Below are 24,703 nucleotides of genomic sequence, written 5' to 3' on the forward strand. Positions count from 1 at the left end.
AAAAACCACAGGAAGGAATGGCACCGTGAGATTTATGAAAATATCACAGGTAGGCATTACATAAGAAATTAGAAAAAACGTAGGCCTGCTAACTGATTTACTAGAATGGTTAGTATGTTCTTTCTCATATTTTTAATGTTTCTTTCACTTGCAATATTGTCGAAGAGCAGTCTGAACACAGTCACGAGATTATGACAACTGATAGGATTTATCTCGTCTGGGCGTCTGGCTGACAAACACTTAGGACTAATTGTGTATTTTGTCGTAAATGCAGATGTGAAGTAATAGTAATAAGCTGTATCGTAAATAAATCAAGCGTACAAACCGAATACAGTACACACATAACAGAAGTGATAGTTCATATACGGGTATATGTTGTTTACATAATTTTGTAATGCAAACTAAATCTGTGCTAAAATAAACTTATAGAAATATAAAATAATGGGCTAGTAAGGGAGAAAAAAACATTCTAAGTTGGTTGCGCTTGGCGCGCGTCATCTGGCCCAGCACTGGCGCTGTCCACGGCTAGCAGAAAACATTTCGAAGATGCGTCAAGTCAAGTATGGCTGCGCCCATTCTTAAGTGGAAGCGGGTCACTTGTACGACGGGTCCACAGCCCAGGCCACGGCATGGACATCGTGCAGTGGCTATCAAGGATCTCATGGTCGTGTTCGGTGGCGGGAACGAAGGAATAGTGGACGAGCTACATGTATACAACACTGGTAAGTGATGCCCCCCTCTGCTTCACTCTTCCTTCACTACTCCCATAACGTCCCTCTCTTATGCTTAGCACGTAACTCTGGGCAATGAGCAGGGGGAACTGAAGGTAAGTATCTCTTCCTGTACCTAAATAAGCTTGGTAGACGCTAGGAAATGGATGTACTCTGATTCGGAGATTGTTTGTTTTGAAAGTTTTCAAGATGGCCGCCCCCTATGGACAGATGGGGAAGTGCACTTCGTCAGGCTATCATTTGAAAGTCCCAATTGAAATTGTACGTTGGACCAGTGCATGTTATCATGAAATAAATATCCTAAGCCGAGATGCCACTGCCAAGTTGGTGCGATCAATATGCTCCGAGTAATTTGACATTTATATGGGTCGAACCCGGGCAACTAATATGGCGTCCAGGCTTTGACGTTCTTCTGTTTATGTTGTACATCCGGGGTCTGGTCCGTGCTTAATTCTTATATATGATCGTTATACAGTAGTCGCTGACTCTGTATAGGTGTACATTCTTTAAGTATGTATTGCTGTGCGGTTTTGAAGGCCTATTAGTTCATGTTAGCCAAAGAAATCTGTTAAAATGGTATTAGTAGCGTATAGATCAGGGGGGGCGGGTTGGGGAAGGAACAGCCGCTATGGTGCTGTTGCGGGGCGGATAGACCATGGGGGGAACAGCCGCATCTATTTTTCTCCAGGGCGGGAGGTGAATTGAACAGCCCTTTGTCAGTCTGAGGCCACGCATGCTTGCCAACCCTTCCACATCGGTGAGAGTGAACGGGTTTGAACATATACCAATGAATATTACCAATTTTTCAGTTTATTTTAGAGCAGTAATTTGTCCTAATGTTTAAGAAATGAGTGGATGGGTTGTGGAGGATGTGTTTTGATTATTTTTCCGACTGTAATTGATTAGTTATTCTTTGCCCGATTTTTTATCTGATGCTTGCAAAGCCAGTTTAAACTATAATGAATGTTAGTTATATGTGTTTGCATTTCTCACGAGACTATTCATTGTCAAAGTAATTATCGTTTATATTTATTTTGAGTATTAACACTGCATTAAATTACTAGTTTTTGCAGTTTCCAAGGTCAGTTCCAGCAACATCCTGCTAAGGAGTGTTTGAGTTGATTTTTGCAATGACTTGCTTTGCGCCTTGCATTTGAAGTTGTATGCACCACATGTAATGAAATTATCACCCTTCGCCCGACAACGGCAGTAACTTGAATCATAGTAGGGTTTAATTATTACATGTTTAAGTCCGGATTTCCAGCAAGCATATACTGATTGGGCTGCATTGCAATACCTGTTTGCCTTCCTGTTGTTAGTTTTCACCTACCGTAGGGGGTGTTTGCATTACATTTTTTTTTGCTAATATTTCGTTAATACTACAGAATGCTATTTCGTAATGAATTGTTTATATACAAATTGTTTTGGAATTGGTTTTGGTAGATGTGAACGCTTTCCAGGAAAGCTATTAGGGTAATAATCGCAGGATCAAATCGGTCTTGCTCTAAAAAAATTGTGTAAATTAGAGCAGTTTTGTTTGGATCGTATTTGTGTAGCGAAATTTTTGTATGCCAAAGCGATGTATTTCAGTGCAGTTGCGTGGCTTTCATTTAATCTTGGTTGGTACGCTTGCGTTTTGTAATGTAGCTGTCGTAAACTTCGCATGTGCACAGGAAGCTCTGCACGAACTGGTTTATGTCTCACGGATATAAAGATGCTTGAATTTACTGATGTTTACATGTTGTGGTTGGTATGCTTGGGTATTCAGCAATCAGTTGGCGCGAAAGGGGCGTCCCAGTTTCCCGCGCTTTCGTGATAGGGAGGTTGTGGGTGGATGGAATAGCCACTGTAGGGAGGGGGTGAGCGGAACAGCGGCAGTGGGGCTGTGCTGCCAAATGTTGTTCCTTCTCTCTACCATTGGATTGAAGTTGCATTTCATTTTAGTTCGGGGATATAGTTCAGTGTGTAGTCCGTGTGTCTGTATTTAATGATAGCAGACACTGCTCGAATGATACTAGCTCTGTTGAAGAAGGGTTGATAATTTAGCAGTAGATTCATTTTGATTATAGCTATCTTTTTTTTTAATATATATATATATTTTTTTACATGGCTGTATTACTAAATGGGCGTTGGCGAGAACTGCAAGCCGTCACGCGATGTTAGGTCGGCGGAATTGATAATTATTTTTATGTAAAGCTCGAATATTTTAGATATTCCACTTTTTCTTCAAGGGGTATGCGTTTCTCGTTATATCAGCCGAGTTCATGCCTTTTGGTTTATCAATTTTTTCTATCGTCAGTGGCAATGGAAGTTCCCTGTTGTATTACATTCCCTCACAGGTGTTGGAGTCCAGCGCTTTAACCTTGGGATGCTGCTACATTCTGTCCACGGTAAAATGATAGTGGTTAAGAATTACCATGGTCTTCATGACATCGAGGATTCCCAGCTGGTACTTTAGTACTAGTGCTGAATCTTCATATTAATTTCGAAATTTATATACTGTGTATGCATGAATGAACAGTCGAAAGAATACGTGACCATTTATATAATTATTGTGTATTATTATCAGTGCGTACAGTACGTTTGTACGTTGTATTGCTGGATTGATTTTATTTAGCTTGTTTTAATCAGCTAATAAAATAGTGGTTATCTTTAGAATTATCCAGTATGGGAAAATTTTAGTCTCGATGCTTTTTTTTTTTTTTTACCTTGATAGGCGGATTTTTTTTTTTTTTTTTTTTTTTTTTTTTTTTTTTTTTGCGTGATATTCTTTGGGAATGGCAAGATTTATAGAAATGGCATGTTGGTTAGCTTGAAATAGCGCTGTAGTCAATAGCACGGAAGATGTAGAGGGGGAGATATCAATGTTCGTGGTTGTTATCGATCACATTTTTATACATATCGTTTGAAGTGTGCTCGGTGTTGATTACGAAAGATGTTTTGATAAAAGTGGCAATGTCGGCTTGTCTCTATAGTCGGGAAGTGGCAAGAGGGGCGGGAGGGCAGCGGCCGGAACAGCCGCTGTGGGCCGTCTGCTGTGTGGCCGCAACTCTCCAGAAATTTATTTACTGTGGAAAATTCTGCTTGAATATACTGTAGTATGATAGTTTTTTTTTTTTTTTTTTTCCACCTTGAACTGTAGATTATGATGCTGGATATTGTCTTAGCCCTTGATAGATTGCAAATATCTTTGGCATGGTATGCCATGTCAGTGTTGGCCAAAAGATACGAATCGGACATGAAAAAACGTGATTTGTTTTGACTAACTTGGAGTGTGGATTCTGCCAGATTATAGGGATGTTTTCAGCTTGGTTCGCATGCATCGTGATAGCCATCAAACTCGAGTTTTTGCCGAGTATATGCATTGCTCTTTAGTGTTATTATTATTACTATTATTAAATTATTAATAACAAGCTTTCCTCGTTCATTAACTTGGTATTATCCTTCTGAATCGTGCTTTCATTAATTTCCCATTGGTTAACGATAGTACAGGTATTATGAAAGGTGGATATTTGACAGTAATTGTTGACGTTTTCTCGTAAGTTCGCTGTAAGATATAACTAACATTGTGGTTTGTACTTAACGCACGAAAGGCCCTGCTAAAAAGAAAGTTTATGTTTATTAACACTTGTTGGGCGAATTACCTATGATCATTGCTGTAATAAAATTGCAGCATGGTGTTGCTGCTGCTTTACAAGTTACTAACGTCCAGAATGAGTGTATGAACATCATAGCCCCATTTATCTACGCATTAGAGTAGGCACGATCTAGAAACAGGGAAAAGATGTACTACAACCTTGTGCCAATGAATTAGCTAGTCTTACCGTGGTCATTTAAGCCCTAGATGGCTCGAAGTTGCCAGGCACTTTCATGTAAGTCGGTCAGATCAACAAATGGTTTTGTATTTCTTGATACCTCACCCCATCCTTAGGCGAGGAGAGGCCAGGATGATGATACTCTTTTTTTAGTTATTGCAGGAGGCTCTCTGAAGTTAAGCAGAATAGTGCACAGCATTGCTGTTGCGTCTAATACCTTTGCATCCCAACCAGATCTAGTTAATATTTTGTTTCCTTACATCAAATTAGCCCCTTCAGTCAGAGGACTTGTTGCAGTTTCCTGCCAGTTTTGCTTTCAGGAGATATTCCAAAAGCCATCATTGTGATGGGTGAAGAGAATGTCACTGGATTACAAGATTGTGATCCCCATCTTAACCTGTGGAAATGATGCTAGCTTGGGCTGTTGGAAAGACGTTCACAGATGAGAGAAGAAGAAGCGAGTTGAGAGGAGCATGTGGAGTTACATGAAGAGAGACAAATGGGGAAGTGATGGAAGTTGTGGATATGCCGTAATCATTTAGCCTAGAAGTGCTTAGATAAGCCGTCATATGGCGAGAATGGAGAATGAGAGATTGACCTGGAGAGAGTATGTAAGTGGGGGAAGGGAGAGCTGATAGGTGAGGTGGAGGGATGTGATGCAGAGGTGTATGAGTGAGGGGTGTGTGGAATGCAGAGAGGGCAGCCTGATGGCAGAGGACTAAATGACACGGAGGAAATTTGTTAGTAACCACTTACCCACCCCATCTGGGATTGAGGTATCGTACAGTACTTGTGTCTGGCTATAGATGAATTGACCGATTCTCACTGGCTACAAAAACGGGTGTGAATACTGTATTTGGTAGTGAGGTACTATTAGATTTAAGGATTGTATTATTGATAGGGTTGTTAATGTGAAACTGACCCGTGCTTTACATTGCAGCTACCAACCAGTGGTTTGTGCCTCCAGTGAAGGGAGATGTGCCTCCAGGATGTGCCGCGTATGGATTTGTGGTGGATGGAACTCGCATCCTTGTGTTTGGTGGAATGGTGGAATATGGAAAATACAGGTAAGCCTCTGATACATTTGTTAGTAAGGTTTAATCACTCCATTGTTGATTGAGAGGGACAGGTTGCTCCTAAGCTTGAAAAAAATAATTATTATTATTATTGAGAGAGCAAGATTGACATTGCAAGCATGTCATTACAGTGAAGGAGGTGAATTTTAGGTGCATGCATGTTTGAATTAAAAGTGCAAGCATGTCAGTATAGTAAAGGAGTTGAGATAAAGGTAACATATCCACCTGTATTATCATAGAAGGTTTAATGCACTTGTTCTTTCCTATTGTCTATGAAGGAAACCCTAACAGAGGGCACCAATCTGTAGTAATTTTGCTTTACGCTTGTTCTTTCCTAATGTCTATGAAGGAAACCCTAACAGAGGGCACCAATCTGTTGTAATTTTGCTTTAAACACAAAATCTACAAGTACAATGTATAGCATTTAAAGTTTATAGTTTTACACTTTTACTTAAACATTACTGTGAATTCCTCTAAAGATTGCACCATGGAGATCAGAAATTTGTGCTTCTTGTGCTTAATTCCATTGTACCAGGCCTCCAGGTGGTCGATGGCTTCTTAGGCAGCTGTAATTTTTGTGTCACTGTATTGTGTGAGGTAATTTATACAGTATTTCAAGTGCAATGTATATATCTTCACATTAGAGTTTTTGTGAAATAATATGTCTGTCTATCTATTGCCAGATGAAATAATGATATGACAGAAATCAAGGATAGCCTATACTGTACCTGGTAGGAATGATGCATGTTTATTCACTCGTAATTTGAGAATTCTGACCGTTGTTTTTGAAAGAATATTTAGTAAGGAGTGAAATTGGAATGCTTATTCGTCTCTCTTTAGGAGCAAGCCTATGTGGGGACTTATTTCATGTAGATATGCCAAAGAAAGTGCAACTCAGAAAGCGTACTTCATTTTGTGTCGGCAGCAATGAACTGTATGAGCTCCAGGCATCAAGATGGGAGTGGAAACGGGTCAAACCTCGACCGCCCCGAAATGGCCCACCTCCCTGCCCTCGCCTTGGCCATTCCTTCACCCTCATTGGCAATAAGGTCTACCTCTTTGGGGGTCTTGCCAATGACAGTGAGGACCCCAAGGCCAACATACCCAAGTGAGTTATCATTGACAATCTTACAATTACCATTATCACTTAAATTGTATTAGTCTTATTCTGTCCACCATTCCTAACTCATAAATTGTAGCATTTAGTGTTCAGATGATGCCAATGGTGATGAAAGAAAAGCTGATTTTCAAACATAGTAAAAAAATCAGTTTGATTTATTGTCAGTGGAAGAGGGCTCGTTGAAATATACCTTTGGCCATTAATAATGTCATTGTCTCTTGTACTGTAGTTTGGTTATTATAGAAGTCAGGTTTAGGAATTTTTGTCATGGACTGACGATGTTTCATGCTTATTAGTGTCAAGAGATAAATTATATATGTGGCAGTGAAGGAGCACTTTATTTCATTAAAGGTACATCAGTTTTTTTGTCAGAAAATTTAGATAATGACCATCCTCATGTTCTAGTGACAGTTTGTCTAGACTTTGCTCTGAGTGACAAGCTTAATGGTATCCTGTAACCCAGGAAACTTTTTACGCTGCTGAGTGGTAACCATATAACCAAGTACACTGTAATGGGGTGATTTGGAGCCCATTGCAGTGCCCTTGTTAACTAGAAGGAGAGATGCAAATACAGTGTCCATCTAGAAACCAGAGCTTCACATTTCTCCACATCTTGTTGTGGCGAGGTACTGACTACTGCAAGGGAACATTGCTTCAGTGCACAGGATGGCCCTTCAGGGGTGATTGTTTCCCTGTGGCTAATGGGTCTGCTTAGCCAGATAGACTGGGGTTGTTCAACAGCAACACATTTGCATGAATGATCCAGGATAGGTATCTGTGTATTGCTTTATGTGAAGCATAGCTGTATCATGCAACTCAGTGGCAAAAGTATGTTTTCAAGTTTTTGTGTAGTTCTTTATCCTTTACATCTAAAAAAAAAAAAAAGTTTATGTTTTTACAGTTTCAAGAAATGCTAGCCATTTACATACAATCTGGTCAGGGACTAATACACTGTTTAATTCCATTGCATTGACACTACAGGTACCTAAATGACTTGTATACCTTGGAACTGCGAGCCAATTCAAATGTGATGTCATGGGATATTCCGGATACATATGGAGTGCCCCCTCCACCCCGGGAGTCCCACACAGGGGTTGCGTATATGAGTAAGGACAATAAACCCAAGCTGGTTATATATGGTGGCATGAGTGGCACCAGACTGGGTGATTTGTGGATACTGGATGTCAGTAAGTAACATCTTTCTTGGTTGGCTCTTGAAGTTTATTGAGTGTAATAACACTGAAGTTATATTGTATGCAGTTCATATGTATGTGATATAGTTGCCTGCTAGCACAGCTGTTCTTAGCAGGCAGCTCTGGTATACACTTTTGAAATTGTTTTATGGGTCCAGAAGAACAGTTGAGCATTATGCCCAGAAAATTTTTTATTTATCACCATCATCATCATCATCCAGACCTCCTTTCCCACCCTAGGGCAGGGGGAGGAGTAGCAGCATCCAGACAGCAATGTAGATGGGTGTAGATGGGAGTGACCATCATCCACTTACTCATTGTAGGGATGCCATATGGTCCCTACACTGAGTGACAAGCCAAATGGTTTCCTGGGTATAGGAAACCATTTACTACACTGGGTGGTAACCATATAACAGGGTTTTTGGCCGGGTTAAGTGTCCCCCAGAGTCCTCTGTCTAAAATCACTTAATCGTGGCAGATGTTTCGGAGAGCCTCTGAAGTTTTTATTTAATTTTATTTGTTTATTTTTGGATATGTTTATGTGAAACTACAAAATGTGGTGAAAGTTTTTGGCGTATAAGATAGAGCCAGGATTCCGGGGGCCTGAATGATGAGTGAATAGATGTGTGGTCCATTAGATTGGGCAAACTTGGGCTGTCTGGACTTTGCTACTTCTCACCCTACCCTAGGGTGGGAGAGGAGGTCCTGTTTTTTTTTTTGTTTTTTTTCCCCCCACAGTTAAGAGCCAATAGCGTATGTGGGAGAAGGATGAGGAAGAGAAGTATTTGAGAGAGACATATGTGAGGATAAAGTAGCCTGCAGGCAGTTCTGTCATGGCCATCCCCTGTTTGGGGATTCTTAGGAAGGAGCAAAACATGAGATTATTGGTTGATTAACTTCTTGAATCATGAACCATAAGTACTGTACTGATGTTTTGCACTCTGAGTAGATGTCAAGGCCTTTAAGAGATGCCTGATTGTACCAAATATCCCACAGACACAATGAATTGGGAGCGTCCAACTGTGGGAGGTGTGCACCCCCTTCCCCGCTCCCTCCATTCAGCCACCCTGCTTGGGAATCGCATGTTTGTGTTTGGAGGGTGGGTGCCTTTGGTGCTGGAGGAGCTCAAAGGCCCAAACAATGAGAAATCAGAGTGGAAATGTACCAACACTCTTGCCTGCCTGAATCTGGGTAAGATTTGTATCGAATGTTTTCCAGGTAGGATGTCTTTCTGTTTTAGCAAGGAAAATCCTACTGCTTTTAACCTGTGGATTGCGAGCCATAGCTCAGGCTGTGCTGGCTGTGCATCACCATAAACAACCCAACCCCTACGCAAACTTATGCATGGCACTAAGCAAAGATGGAGAGATGGATATTTTTTCTTTTCACCAGGTGATGCCCTGGATGTTTATCTTCAAGTTTACAGTAAACAAAATTTTTTATTTTTTATTTTTTTCATTTTTTCACTACTGTACATAAACTTACGCATGGCCTTATGCAAAGACGGAGAGAAAGATATTTTTTTTCTTTTCACCAGATGATGCCCTGGATGTTTATCTTCAAGTTTATAAAAAAAAAAAAAAAAAAATCCTTCGTTTTTTGCGCACCACGGGGTGGGATAAAAATGAGTAATTGCGCAATCAATGGGTTAATGGCCAAACAGTAAGAGGCCAGATTGTAAATGTTTGCTTGTATCAATCTGTTAGATGTTTATACCTTGTGGACAGATTGCCTTTCTGTGTTAGCAAGGAAGACTGTATATGGATCATTCTACATAGTTTGCACCATTGCGGTATTTTCTTTTGCATCCTGAAAGTTATTAATCATATTGTGTGAGAGTTGTTAATTATGTAAATTAGATCTTTATTACTGAAAGTATTGTGTGTAGGGGGGAAAAAATGGTGTAGAATTAAGAATATTACTGAGAATATCCCCTTGGAAAAATGTTAGTTGTTGCTGTTTATCGGCAGTACACCGCTTCCCGTCCGATCAGCGAAGTTAAGCAACGTTGGGTCTGGTTAGTACTTGGATGGGTGACCGCCTGGGAACACCAGATGCTGTTGGCATAACGTTCTCCCTACGTGTCAAGTGGGGTTGGTGGAGGATTAGTGCCCCTCCCTGTAAAACAATTAACTCTAAGCCCTTGGCCACCCCGTTTGGGATACATGGCGTCTGGCAATGAATGAATGAATGAAATTTTATAGAAATGTTGTTGCAAAAATACTAGTTTTGTCATATACTGTAGAGTAAGGTACAAAAAATTTACATTGGTTTTGATAATATAGGGAATGTTGCATTGGAGAATAGAAGAGTCTTGGGCAGTTTTGATAGTTGCTTTCACCATTTACCCAATACAGAGACTATGATGTGGGAGAACGCGATGATGGAGAAGTTTGAGGACCAGATGCCTCGTGCCCGTGCTGGCCATTGCTCTGTTGGCATCCACACCCGACTCTTTGTGTGGTCAGGCCGTGACGGATACAGGAAGGCTTGGAACAACCAGGTGAGACAGTGGCATGGGACTCCACCTGATGTTTTTAATTATTTGTTGCTAGTTATCAGAATTAAAGGAGTCAGAGTCTTTCTTTCTCTCTCTCTCAAGCTTGATTCAGCATGATTCGAAATCTTTTCAGAATACTTCATGTGCTTATCATGCAACAGGAGTAGTTGGCAGTATAGTATTGAAATTGCCAAACTTTGAAATATGTTAAAGAGAAGGAGCAGTAGATTTAAATTAAGATGTTGCAAGAAAAGATTTTATAGCAGGCGTACAGTGCAGGATATGGTGAGTTGAAAGAATATGGTGGTATATTTTGGTGGTATGAGAGTAAGGAAGTTTGATGAAAGTGATATTCTAGTGGGAGGAGATGCATAGAGAGGTTGAATATTGTAATGACTTAGGAGGTGTATTTTTATCATCCTCAGTCTCCCTCTTCCCTCCTCTCCATCCACGAAACTTACATCCTCCCAATCTCTCATCATCCAGTCACTTATTTGTGTTATACTTTTATTTCCCATTGTGATGTTACAGTGAATGGAGAGAGACTGGAAGTGGTTAGAGTTCAAATACCTGGGTACAATGATAGAAGAGAGAGGAAAATGTGCAAAAGAGATTAAAAGTAGAGTGACACAGGGAAGCAAAGTAGCTGGTGCTATGAAGGCTTTGATAAAAAATAGAGGCTTGAGTGTTGCAGCTGCACGAGGCTTACATGAGGGAGTGTTTGTGCCAACTTTAACATATGGATGTAAGACTATGGTGTGGCATGAAAATGAAAAGCCAGGAGTAAGAGCAGTGGAGATGGGACTGCTGAGGAATGTATGTGGAGTACAGAGGGTGGATAAGATATGAAATAATGTGATTCGTGAAAGATGTGGAGTGAGGAAGTCGGTGGACACCAGAATCGAAGAGAGTGTACTGAGATGGTATGGCCATGTGGAGAGAATGAATAACAATAGAGTGGTGAAAAAGGTATATCTGAGTGAATTTGAAGGAGGGAGGAGGTGAGGTAGGCCAAGGAGAAGGTGGAGAGATATGGCGGATGAGTGTGTGAGGAAAAGAGGTTTCGAAGTCGGTGAGGCTAGGGAACTGACAAGTGATCGAGCTGGCTGGATGAATGTTGTGAGGTTGCACAATCAGGGATTTGGCACCCCATTTAATGTGGCAGCGTCCGGATTGACTCAGTCGAATACTTTTATGTGAAGCTACAGAACGTGGTGAATGTTTTTGGCGTATCTGATAGAGCCAGGATTCTGGGGGCTTGAATGATGAGTGAATGGAAGCGTGGCCCATTGGATTGGGCAAATTTGGGGTGTCTGGACATTGCTACCGGTTACTCCTCACCCTTCCCTAGGGTGGGAAAGGTCCGGATGATGATGATGATGATTTATAATTTAACATTTCCCTAAAATGTTGAACCATGTTGAAGATACTTAGAGCATTGTAGGCTAGGTGTTCCCAGGTAAGTAGCACAGGCCTGACTATTGACTGCCTTCCATTGTTAGGTGTGCTGCAAAGATCTGTGGTACCTGGAGACCAGTGTGCCTGGTTCACCGGGCCGGGTGCAGCTGGTGCGCGCCTCCACGGTCACACTGGAGGTCTGCTGGGGAGGAACTGCTACTGCTGATGCTTACCTCCTTCAGGTATGGTCCTTCTGTAGCGTAGGTAATGTGTCCTTGTCTATTCATTTGATGTGATGCTGCCTTCAGGTGACAGCACTGAAATATAATTTAAATGGTTTGTTTTATCCCAAGAAACCTGTACTACATTGGGGTGGTACCAGTAACTGCATAGTCAATTGTAGTCTTGTAGTGTTGTCTTGTAAGCCTAATACGATTATGAGAAATAGGCTAGTTATCAGATTTTAAATGCACTGGCCTGTGGTAACCTAGCTTTGGGCCGTCACACCAGAGAGGGAGATAGTGGGATTTTTTTTTTTTCTCATTTTGAATGTTTTAAAAGCTTGATATTTTTTATTTACAGATTCAAAAGTATGACATCCCAGCACCTGCCACGACAGCATCTACCCCATCAACCCCAACCAGCACCCCTGCTACGCCCCCGACCCCTGGCACCCCCGTCAGCAAGCCCATCACCCTCACCCAGACTGTACTGCGCCCATCCACCCCTGGCACACCAACATTACCTACACCGACCTCACCACAGCCAATCAGAGGTGAAAGACTATGCCCTTTTCACTAATTTGGACTAAAACTGCTGTATCTCCATCCTCAATGCTTAGTAGTAACAGTAGATTAACACAAGAATATGTTGCCTGTCATGAAGAAGTGGTACCATTATGGAACGGATATCTTTATCATTGTCTTTCTGTTTCTGAACTAATTTTTATAAACTGTAAAAGTCCAAAGCTGTGGGCCAAGTTAAGGCTTAAGAATTAGGGTGTGTGTTGCTCTCCCTCCTTTTGCATCCTGGTAGAGGTAACAAATATGTGTTTGCATTAGTCACTACAGCAGGTTCACAACAGGGAGTTTATATTTTTAGTCTTCAGTAGAATATATACTACCGGTACACTTCATGTGATACTTGGGTAGCGTGAAGTGGAAAGTCTGGAATTTTTTCTTTGTGAATTTGTAGTCATTGCATTTGCTTGTACTGCTCAGTAGCTTGGATTATTTCTTCACCCCTTGCCCATTAATTTGTGCTTTTTCACCTGTGTCTGAGAGTAACTATATACAGATTGAAACCAGGCAAATACTGTACAGGAGTATTTTACTTTTTAATGCTAACTTTTCACTTAAATTGTTTTCATTTGGTCCAGCTGGTTATAAATATAGTGCAGCTGGATGCAGTTTTTTGGTGGTGTACTCTTTTTCTGGTATAATGTGGATTTTGTTTTGATGAGCATATTTTATGATGTAGGTTGTAAATGCTTTTACATAATACTGTACCACTACTGTATATATTTTGCAGCTGGCAGCAACATAGTGCGTGTAAGGACCCCTGGAGCTGGACAGATCAAAGTAATAGGAGCTGGTGGCCAGACAACACAGATTCTACGAGGAGGCCTTCCTGCCACCACCACGGCCACTGCCACATCCCAGGGTGGTATGTCAGGCATTGCTGCCCTGGCAGCTGCGGCAGCTGCCACACAAAAGATCACCACCAGCACCGGTGCGGCTGCCTCGCCTACCACAGTGAAGGTGGTGCAGCCCAACACGCTTGTAACACCGCAGGGGGTCAAAGTGGCTACAACCATTGCAGGACAAACTGTCAGACTCGTTGCTCCTTCAGCACAGGTACACTGTCATGCACATTTGATGTTCTGTTAAATATCACATTTTTGAAGTTGTAATATCTGAGTTGCTAAATAAGTGGTTATATTTTCTGGCAGTGGTTCACTCTCATCTTAAATGCCAGACCAACTTGCCTAGCCCCGGGCTTCTACGCTCCTCATGGGGCAACTGAGGATTGGATGATGGAAGGATGGTTTAATTCACTGCTATATAATGCTCTTGTAGAAATGTGGAAGGAAGAGAAGGCGGAGTGGGGTGCAAGGAACAGCGTGGTGGACTGAAGAGGTGAAACATGCTGTGGCACAAAAGAAGAAAGCATACAATGAATGGGTGAGAAATAGGGGCGTGGAAGAAGTTGAGAGGCGGAAGAGAGAGTTATATGTGGAAAGGAAGAGAGAGGTGAAAAGATTAGTAAGATAGAGTAAGAAGAGAGTGGATGAGGAATTTGGAAGGAATTTGAGTGTAAAGTGGAGGGACTGTAAGAAAATGTTCTGGAGAGAAGTGAAAAGAGTAAGACAGGGTGGAAGTGAAGTTAGCAGGGGAGTGAAAGATAAAAATGGTAGATTACTAGTGGAGAAGGGAGAAAAAGTGAGCAGATGGAGAGAACACTTTAAGGAATTGTTGAACGTAGAGGATGGAAGTAATGCGAGTATAAGTGGCTGGGGAATGGCTGGGAGAAGGAGGGAGGTGAGAAGACAGGAAGAAATCAGTTGGATAGAAGTTGTGGAAGCAATGAAGAAAGTTAAATCAGGGAAAGCCCCAGGAATTGATGGAGTGTGTGGTGAAATGCTGAAGCATGGGGGAGAGATAGTAGTAGAATGGATGTGGAAGATGTGCAGATTGGCCTGGGAGGAAGGTAGAGTCCCGGAGGATTGGAAGTCAGGTATGATTATTCCCTTGTACAAAGGAAAAGGGGAAAAAGAAGTGTGTGGTAATCATAGGGGCATTTGTCTTCTTAGTATAATAGGAAAAGTGTATGGTAGGATACTTATAGACAGAGTTAGAGAAAGAACAGAGAAATTAGTTGGAGAAGAACAGGGAGGCTTTAGGAAGGGAAGAGGTTGTGTAGATCAGATATTCATTCTTAGATCTTTAGTGGAAAAGTTTCTAGAGAAGGGAAAGAAGTTGTATGCGGCTTTCATGGATTTGGAGAAAGCATATGACAGGGTGGATAGACAAGGATTGTGGAAAGTGTTAAGAATATATGGAGTAGATGGGAAGTTGTTGAATGCTGTGAAGAGTATGTACGATGGTGCGAAGGCTGCAGTGCGTGTAGATGGTGAACTAAGTGAATTTTTCTCTTTGAAAGTTGGTTTGAAACAGGGATGTGTCATGTCTCCATGGTTGTTCAATCTGTACATGGATGGGGTAATAAAAGAGGTACAAGGTAGGGTAGTGGATGTTGGAGTGGCCCTGGTGAGAGAGGATAGTGTTTGGAAACTCCCTGTACTGTTGTTTGCAGATGATACTGTGTTGTTGAGTGAAGACGAAGGGGATCTGCAAGGCTTGGTGGATGAGTTTGAGAGAGTATGTAAGAAACGGAACCTAAAGGTGAATGTAGGGAAGAGTAAAGTGATAGTCTTTGAGAGAGGTGGAGTTAGTGAATGTACAACGAGGTTAGATGGTGAGGAATTGGAAAATGTGAGTACGTTTAAGTATTTGGGTAGTGTGATGAGTAAGGATGGAGGTTTGGAGGGTGAAGTGCTTGAAAGGGTACAGCAGGGAAGAAAGGTTGCTGGTTCCTTGAAAGCAGTGATAAGAAACAGGGAAGTGAGCATGGAAGTGAAAAAGTTACTACATGACAGTATTGTGATACCAACTCTAACGTACGGAAGTGAAGCTTGGACATTGTTGGAAGGACACAAGTCAAGAGTGAGAGCAGTGGAAATGAGTTATTTAAGAGGAGCCTGTGGAGTCACGTGGAGAGACAGGCTGACGAATGAGGATATAAAGGAGTGTTGTGGTGTGGATGTGGATGTGATAGGAAGCGTTATGAGGAACACACTGAGGTGGTTTGGCCATGTGGAGAGGATGGAGGGTGAAAGACTGACGAAGAGAGTGTATGTGAGCGAGGTGGAGGGGGGAAGAGGGAGGGGGAGGCCGAGGTAGAGATGGAGGGATGGGGTGGAGAGGTATATGAGAGAGGGGGGTGTGAGTTGGGAGCAGGGCAGTGAAATGGCGGGGGACAGGGCGACTTGGAGGCGATTTGTTTGTGGCCACCCCAAACGGGATTGAGGCATCTGGCAATAGATAGATAGATAGATTTATTTTCATGCAGTGTTATGATTGATTTAATTGTTGTTCCTGTAGGTTCTGAACACTCAAGGAACAGCTGTGGCAGGCCAGGGTGGGAAGCAGTTCATCCTGCAGAAGACAGGGGCACCAGGATCACAGCCACAGATTGTCACCCTTGTCAAGACCAGCAAAGGCCTTACACCGGTATATGTTGATCCCCTCCCCCAACCTGCTAATAACACCTAGTGAGAATAGAGTTAATGCTAGTCTGTAGAGACATTGTTCCCAGTATGGTATACACAGAAAGTGGCTGTTCTTTCATTTTCACATAAGTTTGAATATTAACCGATGCCGTGTCCTAATATCTAATCCAAAATGGCTTCAGCAGGATTTTCTTATTTTCTTGATTCAAGTACAGCCCACTTTCCCACATTCATTTACTCAGCCAGTCCTCTTCATGTGAAATTTGTCACTTCATTTAAAGTTGTTGAATAACCCCAGTGTGTCTGGCTGAGTAGACCTGTCAACTGCAGGCAAGCAGTTGCCCCTGCAGGGCTGTCCCATGCAGTGAACCAATGTTCCCTTGTGGTGGACAGTGCCTTTCCACAGTGTGACGCTGGGAAATGTTCATATGCTATATTATACAGTGCAACCTTTACTCTCTGCATGTCGTTTGTGCTATATGTCCCTTACTGCTGCCATCCACCTGACTGCTCTGCACCACTTGCAGATGTCTAAAGTGAACCTTGTTCAGAGTAAGCCTGGAGTTGGTGGTCAGGGTGCAACAATAGTGAAGCTGGTGACAACACAGGCTGGCGGCACCGGTAAGCCCATCATGACCACGTCCACCACACAGCAGGGTCAGATCCTCAGTCTACCAGCAGCTGCACAGGCGGGCGGCAAGGCTGTAGCACAGGGCCAGAATATTGTCATAGCCAAGCAGCAGGTTAGTCACATAACACTGTTCTCTTATAGGAGTGGAGTCAAGTGTTTCCATAATAATTTTTGAATAAGTTTTGAACCATGCACACTGGATTTCAAAAGTATCGGTGCAGAGGGGGTGCGATGCCTACTGTAAAGGTTCGAACAACTGCTGACATTACCAACGTCTCATTGTGTATCATCAGTGTCTGTCTATATAAACATTACATTTGCTATATGTTTGCAAGAGGATATTGCTAGTTGGCGATATTTAACACCTCCCGACATCAGGGCTACCAACGTGTGGTAGGTCGGATATTAATATTTCAGTGACCTTCATTCTGTGGTCCCAGATGTTTCATGCGTGTTGTGCATCGATACTTTTGTGATCCAGTGTACAAACTTGGCTATGTCTTACCTTTGGAATCAGTAAGTGAATTTTCATGGACATTTTAGTATTGTAATTGAATACTGAGTAATCCCTCATTTATAAATCTAGTATAGGATGTTTCCAAGTACACGATAGTTTAACTTTTTTTTTTTTTTCCTAGCAGAGGAGTCAGGTATTGCATGCATTATCCCTTTCATTACAGGAGTGCTCTCTGAAACTGAGTGCTATATAAGCCTCTGGAGATAGCAAGAATTAAATAAGAGATGCAAAATGCAGTTGAAGGGGGTTAGTTTATTGCAGATTTTCTAACTATAACTGTGGCACATAACAGCTTGGTACAACAACCGTGGGAGGGAAGCAGACAATAGTGATCACCAAACCAGGTGGTGCTGGTGCTGGGGTAGTCAGACCACAGACCTCACAGATCATAGTAGTCACCACAGCATCGGCAGTGAGGGGGCTACAGGCTGTCACCACCACCTCACCCACTACCACCACCTTACCTCAGTCTTCACCACAAGCACCACAAGTATGTTCTGCTACTGTTGCTTTTACTGTGTAATGTTTATTATGTAACTTGAAGCCTTATTTTGTCTTTTATTCTGTTTATATTTACATTCAACTGCTTGAAGAGTCCAAAATGCCTCTCTTTAGCTAAATAAGAACTAAATAAAAATGTCGGGAAAATGAAATTGAAGTGATGTTCCCGGGCTCGAAGGGTTAAGTTTTTGATGGTAAAGCAAAAAATAATGTAGCTTACTAACACAGGTGGGTGGAGGAGGGGTGAAGATGATTATGGTATCGTCTGGAGGTGTTGGGGGCAACACCACCACTAGCACCCAGGCATCCACCAAGCCCATGACCATCACCGTTGCGGGGCAGGGGGCGATGCAGGGTGGGGCAGGGGCCAACACCAAGACTGTGACCATTGCTGCCAAAGCCGGGGCAGGGGGCACAGCCGGGGCCAGCACCACCCTCCTTAACACAGCAGCGGGCCAGATCATTGCTGTCCCAGCTCAGGGCCTGTTGCAGTCTGGCCAACAGGTAGGTGTTGTTGTATCACATTTCGTACAGAAAAACTATACTTACATTTTAAAATTATATATTTAGTGTGAAGACTGAACAGTTTTAGGCTATGTCAGATACTCTTCAGATACCTGAAGAGATAATGAAGATGCCACAGCTTCAGTAAACACCATACATGGTTGAATGTGTGGAGGGGGAGAGTTAAGAGTTCAAGCCCTTATAATCAGTTTTACACCACACAAAACATGTGAGTACTGTATTATCTAGTACTCTTTTTTCCAAAATACACAGAAAAATAGGGAGAATCTAAATCAGTAATCTGCACGTGATGAGCAAATGAGAGAGGATGCGGTGTGGAATTTTCATGTTTTAATGTGACTACTAAGACTTCTTGTCGTGTTTCCAGGCCTTGACAATTGGAGGCAAACCTGTAACAGTACAAGTAACAACAGCTGGAGGTCAGAAGACTGTGACCTTGGTGACATCTCAAGCCAGCAGCACTGCCAGCACTAGCACCACCACCAGTGTCACCACCACCACCAGCCAGCCCACCACCTCCATAGCTGGTGCTGGCGATGGACCCGTCACTTCCGATGCAGCACTGGCAGCCCTGGCTGCAGAGGCTGGGCTCATAATGCCAACAGAAGGAGAGCAGGCCAGTGAACAGAACAGTGAGAACAGTGCAATACAAAACACTGGGGATGGGCAGGTTGGTGGTAGTACAACTGCACAAAATGATGCAACGAAAACCACTGAGGCAAATATGGAGGTTGAGGATGTGGAGATGAAAAAAGATGAAGGCAACAGTGTGAATGATAGTGAGAATGCCATCAAGCAGGAGCCAATGGAGACAGAGAGCCAGGGTGAAGGCAGCAACAACCAGACTGGAACGACACCAGCAACAGGAGAATCCAGTGAAACAACAGACCCTCTGGCCACACTTGCATCCGCTGCCATCAACTCATCACTCAGCACCACAGCATCAGCTATTAAGACAGAGGACTCCACATCAACCATGACTAATGGTCTCAATCAGGAATCTGTAAGTAACAGAGGCATATCATCATCATCATCATCAATCATCATTATCACTCATCATCAGTCATCATCATCACTCATCATCAGTCATCATCATCATCATCACCGTCATCATCTTAACCTCTTTCTCAAAGGGTGGGGTGAGATGGGATCCAGTAACAAGAAGCCCAGAAAGTATGAAGGTAATATTCATACCACTTAATTACTGTTTTTAGTTTGTGTAAGTGAGAATTATATCAGAACATTTTCAACCTCTGCTGTCTGTGTTTTAACCAGTACCTATATTATATTTCCATTGTTATGAACCAAAGTTGCTGAAGCATCATGGGAAAATGTTGGGGGAGGGGAGGATAAGAAAGGAAAGCAGAGAAGGGAGAGGGGAAAAGTTGAACAAAGGAAGAGGTGGAATGATCAGAAAAGGATTGAAAGAAAATAAACTATCTATCTATCTATCTATTGCCTGACGCCTCAATCCCGTTTGGGGTGGCCACAAACAAATCGCCTCCAAGTCGCCCTGTCCCCCGCCATTTCACTGCCCTGCTCCCAACTCACACCCCCCTCTCTCATATACCTCTCCACCCCATCCCTCCATCTCATCCTCGGTCTCCCCCTCCCTCTTCCACCCTCCACCTCACTCACATACACTCTCTTTGTCAGTCTTTCACCCTCCATCCTTTCCACATGGCCAAACCACCTCAGTGTGTTCCTCACAACACTTCCTATCACATCCACATCCACACCACAACGTTCCTTTATATCCTCATTCGTCAGCCTGTCTCTCCACGTGACTCCACAGGCTCCTCTTAAATAACTCATTTCCACTGCTCTCACTCTTGACTTGTGTCCTTCCAACAATGTCCAAGCTTCACTTCCGTACGTTAGAGTTGGTATCACAATACTGTCATGTAGTAACTTTTTTACTTCCATGCTCACTTCCCTGTTTCCTATCACTGCTTTCAAGGAACCAGCAACCTTTCTTCCCTGCTGTACCCTTTCAAGCACTTCACCCTCCAAACCTCCATCCTTACTCATCACACTACCCAAATACTTAAACGTACTCACATTTTCCAATTCCTCACCATCCAACCTCGCTGTACATTCACTGACTTCACCTCTCTCAAAGACCATCACTTTACTCTTCCCTACATTCACCTTTAGGTTCCGTTTCTTACACACTCTCTCAAACTCATCCACCAAGCCTTGCAGCTCCCCTTCGTCTTCACTCAACAACACAGTATCATCTGCAAACAACAGTACAGGGAGTTTCCAAACACTATCCTCTCTCACCAGGGCCACTCCAACATCCACTACCCTACCTTGTACCTCTTTTATTACCCCATCCATGTACAGATTGAACAACCATGGAGACATGACACATCCCTGTTTCAAACCAACTTTCAAAGAGAAAAATTCACTTAGTTCACCATCCACACGCACTGCAGCCTTCGCACCATCGTACATACTCTTCACAGCATTCAACAACTTCCCATCTACTCCATATATTCTTAACACTTTCCACAATCCTTGTCTATCCACCCTGTCATATGCTTTCTCCAAATCCATGAAAGCCGCATACAACTTCTTTCCCTTCTCTAGAAACTTTTCCACTAAAGATCTAAGAATGAATATCTGATCTACACAACCTCTTCCCTTCCTAAAGCCTCCCTGTTCTTCTCCAACTAATTTCTCTGTTCTTTCTCTTACTCTGTCTATAAGTATCCTACCATACACTTTTCCTATTATACTAAGAAGACAAATGCCCCTATGGTTACCACACACTTCTTTTTCCCCTTTTCCTTTGTACAAGGGAATAATTATACCTGACTTCCAATCCTCCGGGACTCTACCTTCCTCCCAGGCCAATCTGCACATCTTCCACATCCATTCTACTACTATCTCTCCCCCATGCTAATTACCGTATATTTAGCAGTGCAGTTCGATAATGATTAAATAGGTGTTTCAGTGTCTTTTGTTTTGAGTGTTTTCATTTTCACTTTGGAAAGGTTTTCTTTTCATGAAAAAATACACTATGATGCAGTATGCTTATTTAGGCAAGAATCCAGTATTATGCAGTATCACTTAATTACTTCCAGAATGAAACCAAGAAGCCTGAGGCAGAGTGGTTTGATGTTGGCATCATCCGTGGGACAGTGTGCACAGTGCAGGCATACTACCTCCCCACAGAAGCAGAGGCACTCAAGAATGAGACCTACACAGATGCAGAAGGAGAGGTCACTGAGAGGAAAGCAAGCGGTATAGAGGTAAAACTCCAACCTGGGACAGCGTACAAATTCCGAGTGGCCGGTATAAATGCATGTGGGCGGGGACCATGGAGTGAGGTATCTGCCTTCAAGACCTGCCTACCTGGGTACCCTGGGGCACCCTCAGCCATCAAGATCTCAAAATCTGCAGAGGGGGCACACCTGTCATGGGAGCCGCCACAGAATGCTGCAGGGGACATAATAGAATACTCGGTGTACTTGGCAATCAAGAATGCCGGCACTCAGCAGCAGGTGGGGAACAGTAAATTCATAGAGTAATATCACCTTAGCACCAGACTGTTTTGTATGAAAACAGGAGTTGTATGTAGAGTGGTCACTACCACCATGCTACAGCTTAATGACTGACTTGGTGTTCCATAAGTTTCTGTTAACTTCTCTGTAGCCAGACATTTTAATTCCAGAAGGATTGGCTACAAACAGATCAGCTTCATATTGCCCAGTCCTCTTGACATCAGGTAGTGCTCGCTCCATCATGTACTGCTCTCACGTACATACTTTGTCACCCAGTCTCTCCACTTTGCTCACCAGAGTCTCTCACTCTGTTTACTTCACTTGGCAGGACTATCTCTACGTACTTTTCCAAATGCTTTCCCGCACATGCATAAATGCTCCGCAACTTCGTCAGTACATGCTCACAACTAACTATGATCCCTGTATTTCAGGACACAACAAGTGGTGGCACTCACCTTGCTTTCATGCGTGTGTACTGTGGTGCCAGTAACCAGTGCACGGTACACAACACACAGCTGGCGGCAGCACACATTGACACCACTAATAAACCTGCCATCATCTTCAGGATAGCAGCCAGAAACGACAAGGGTTATGGTCCTGCAACACAAGTCAGGTGGCTGCAAGGTAAGTCTTCATTAGATTTGGTAAATGTACTGCAGGTCTATCTCTGGCATCCCCCCCCCCCTCTCTCTCTCTATTAATCAGTCAGTCATTTCCAGTGGCACCCCACGGGATGCATAGGGCCTCGATGAACTCTCTCCACCAATATTTGTCTCTTGCCATCTCCTTCAGGTCCCACCAACATTCCTTTTCTGCTTCTCTTTTCATTGTCCTCAACCAGGTTTCCCTCGGCCTACCTCTTCCTCTTCTTCCTCTAGCAGTCCACTCTGGCACATCCTGTATTAAACTGCCTTCTTTTCTATATATGTGCCCCAGCCACTTCCAGCGAGACAGTCTCACATATTCATCAACTTGTTCCACTTGTAATATCCCTTACTCTTTCATTTGTAACTCTGTCTTGCCACTTTACCCGAAGAGTCCTTCTCAGTATTTTGTTCTCAAATCCTAATACTTTCTGATCTGTTGCAATTGTACTGTACCATGACTCATGCCCATAAATTAAAATTGGTCCAACCATGGACTTGTAAGTTTTTACTTTAGTATGCACCGAAAGCATATTATTATTCCAAACAGATTTCAGTATTCCAATAGCTCGCCAAGCTAGTCTAATCCTCTTCTCAATTTCATTGTTTAATGATCCATTAGATGATACAATCGTTCCCAGATATTTAAAATTTTCTACATTCTTCACCACATTATTTCCAATTATACAGTTGATTTGGTTCTCCACGTTCATATTAATAATTTCAGTCTTTCCACAATTTACCAATCCAATTTTTTCTCCTTCCTCCACCAGACAATCAAGCACCCTCTGCATCTCGTAAATACTTCTGAAAATCAGCACAATATCCTCAGCATAGTCCAAATCCATCAACTTCTTATTTTCCTTCCAGTTAATTCCTGCACCTGTTCTCCTTACAGCCCTTTTCGTAACATAATCCATAATCAAAACAAACAGCAAAGGTGAAAGAACTCCTCCTTGAATTACTCCTGACCTAACTTCAAATGGATCACTCAAAGAACCACCCACCATTACCTTACAAAAATTACCTTCATGCAGGCATCTAATAATATTTACAAACTTTTCTGGTATACCATAGAATCTCATAATTTTCAACATAGTTCCACGTGAAACACTATCAAACGCCTAATAAAAATCAACAAAACACATACTAAGTGGCATTTTCATCTCATTAGCTTGTTGCAGTAGATACCTTACAATAAAAATTTGATCATTACAACCTCAGCCCTTTCTTAAACACTACTTTATTCATCATAGAAGAATCACTAGTACTGAAGTATTTATTGAACATTTCGAGGGCTTTCTCTTAAGCTGAATAAAATAATCATTTGGTGGTAGCAAAAACAAAATATATACTGTCCAAAGATATCATTGCTGTGATGGGGTTAATTTTGAAAGGCTGTATGACAGGTGTATGGAAAGTGTGTCTGTGAATATTAGTTTTCAAAATGTAAAGATGGATATGTTTGTGAAGTGGATGAATACTTATGTGAGGTGAATGGCTATGTATGTAAGGTGGATGGCTGTTTTTGTGAGGTGGATGGTTATATTTGTGTGGTGTATGGTTATATTTATGAGGTGGATTGTGATATTTGTTTGGTGGATGGCCATTTTTGTGAGTTGGATGGTTCTGTTCGTGAGGGGGAGCCAGGATCATGTGAGCTGGAATGATTGTTTGGACCATTTCATTTTCTGAGGGCACGCTGGTGGTAGTTTACCCATTTTATTACATTCTCTCTCAGCTTATTTTTGGCTCTTACCTCAGTACGTCTTTTGCAGGAATTAAGAGATCAGAAGAATGATGATTTTGTAATCCTCATGGGGCAACGCGGGATTAGATGATGAATGAAAATGTTTTAGAAATTTACTTGATTTATACAGGTTTTCTCTTACTTTACTCTCAGTTGTGGTTTCTCTTTCCTTGCTTTCTGGACACTACCATACCTTATCCTTGGATGGGAAAAAAGGTCAAGGTGATTATGCATTCTTTTTTCTGTGTTTCTTTCCTTTTCTTATTTATTTTATTTCTATAGATGTGCTTTAGAAATAATATCCTTAAACCTCACCCCATCCGTAGGTGGGAAAAAAGGTGTGGATAATGATGATGACAGCGATGACTAATTATTCTTTGCAGATTCCGTGATGGGTAATGCTGGGAGTGGGCAGAAGGTGGTGATGAGGAGACCTGCAGACAACAGGTCACCAGTTGCAGTCAAGAAGTTCAAAGCCGATGGGGAGCCGATGCTATAG

General features: G+C 42.3%; 1 protein-coding gene across 1 annotated transcript; it reads left to right on the forward strand.

Annotated features, from left to right (window-relative positions):
• Positions 1-562: 562 nt before the first annotated feature.
• On the forward strand, positions 563-24,703 carry Hcf (Host cell factor). The gene is made up of 17 exons (XM_080283814.1): positions 563-722; positions 5,487-5,613; positions 6,548-6,730; positions 7,724-7,929; positions 8,932-9,126; positions 10,293-10,438; positions 11,938-12,075; positions 12,416-12,608; positions 13,364-13,689; positions 15,997-16,125; positions 16,652-16,867; positions 17,565-17,762; positions 18,002-18,277; positions 18,666-19,301; positions 21,391-21,810; positions 22,242-22,434; positions 24,588-24,703. Exons 1-17 carry the CDS (start codon positions 563-565, stop codon positions 24,701-24,703), a joined length of 3,858 nt encoding a protein of 1,285 aa, XP_080139940.1.

This window comes from Coenobita brevimanus, chromosome 98, assembly GCF_032717465.1.
Source record: "Coenobita brevimanus isolate Jiangsu-jjx chromosome 98, ASM3271746v2, whole genome shotgun sequence".
Classification (NCBI taxonomy): Eukaryota; Metazoa; Arthropoda; class Malacostraca; order Decapoda; family Coenobitidae; genus Coenobita; species Coenobita brevimanus.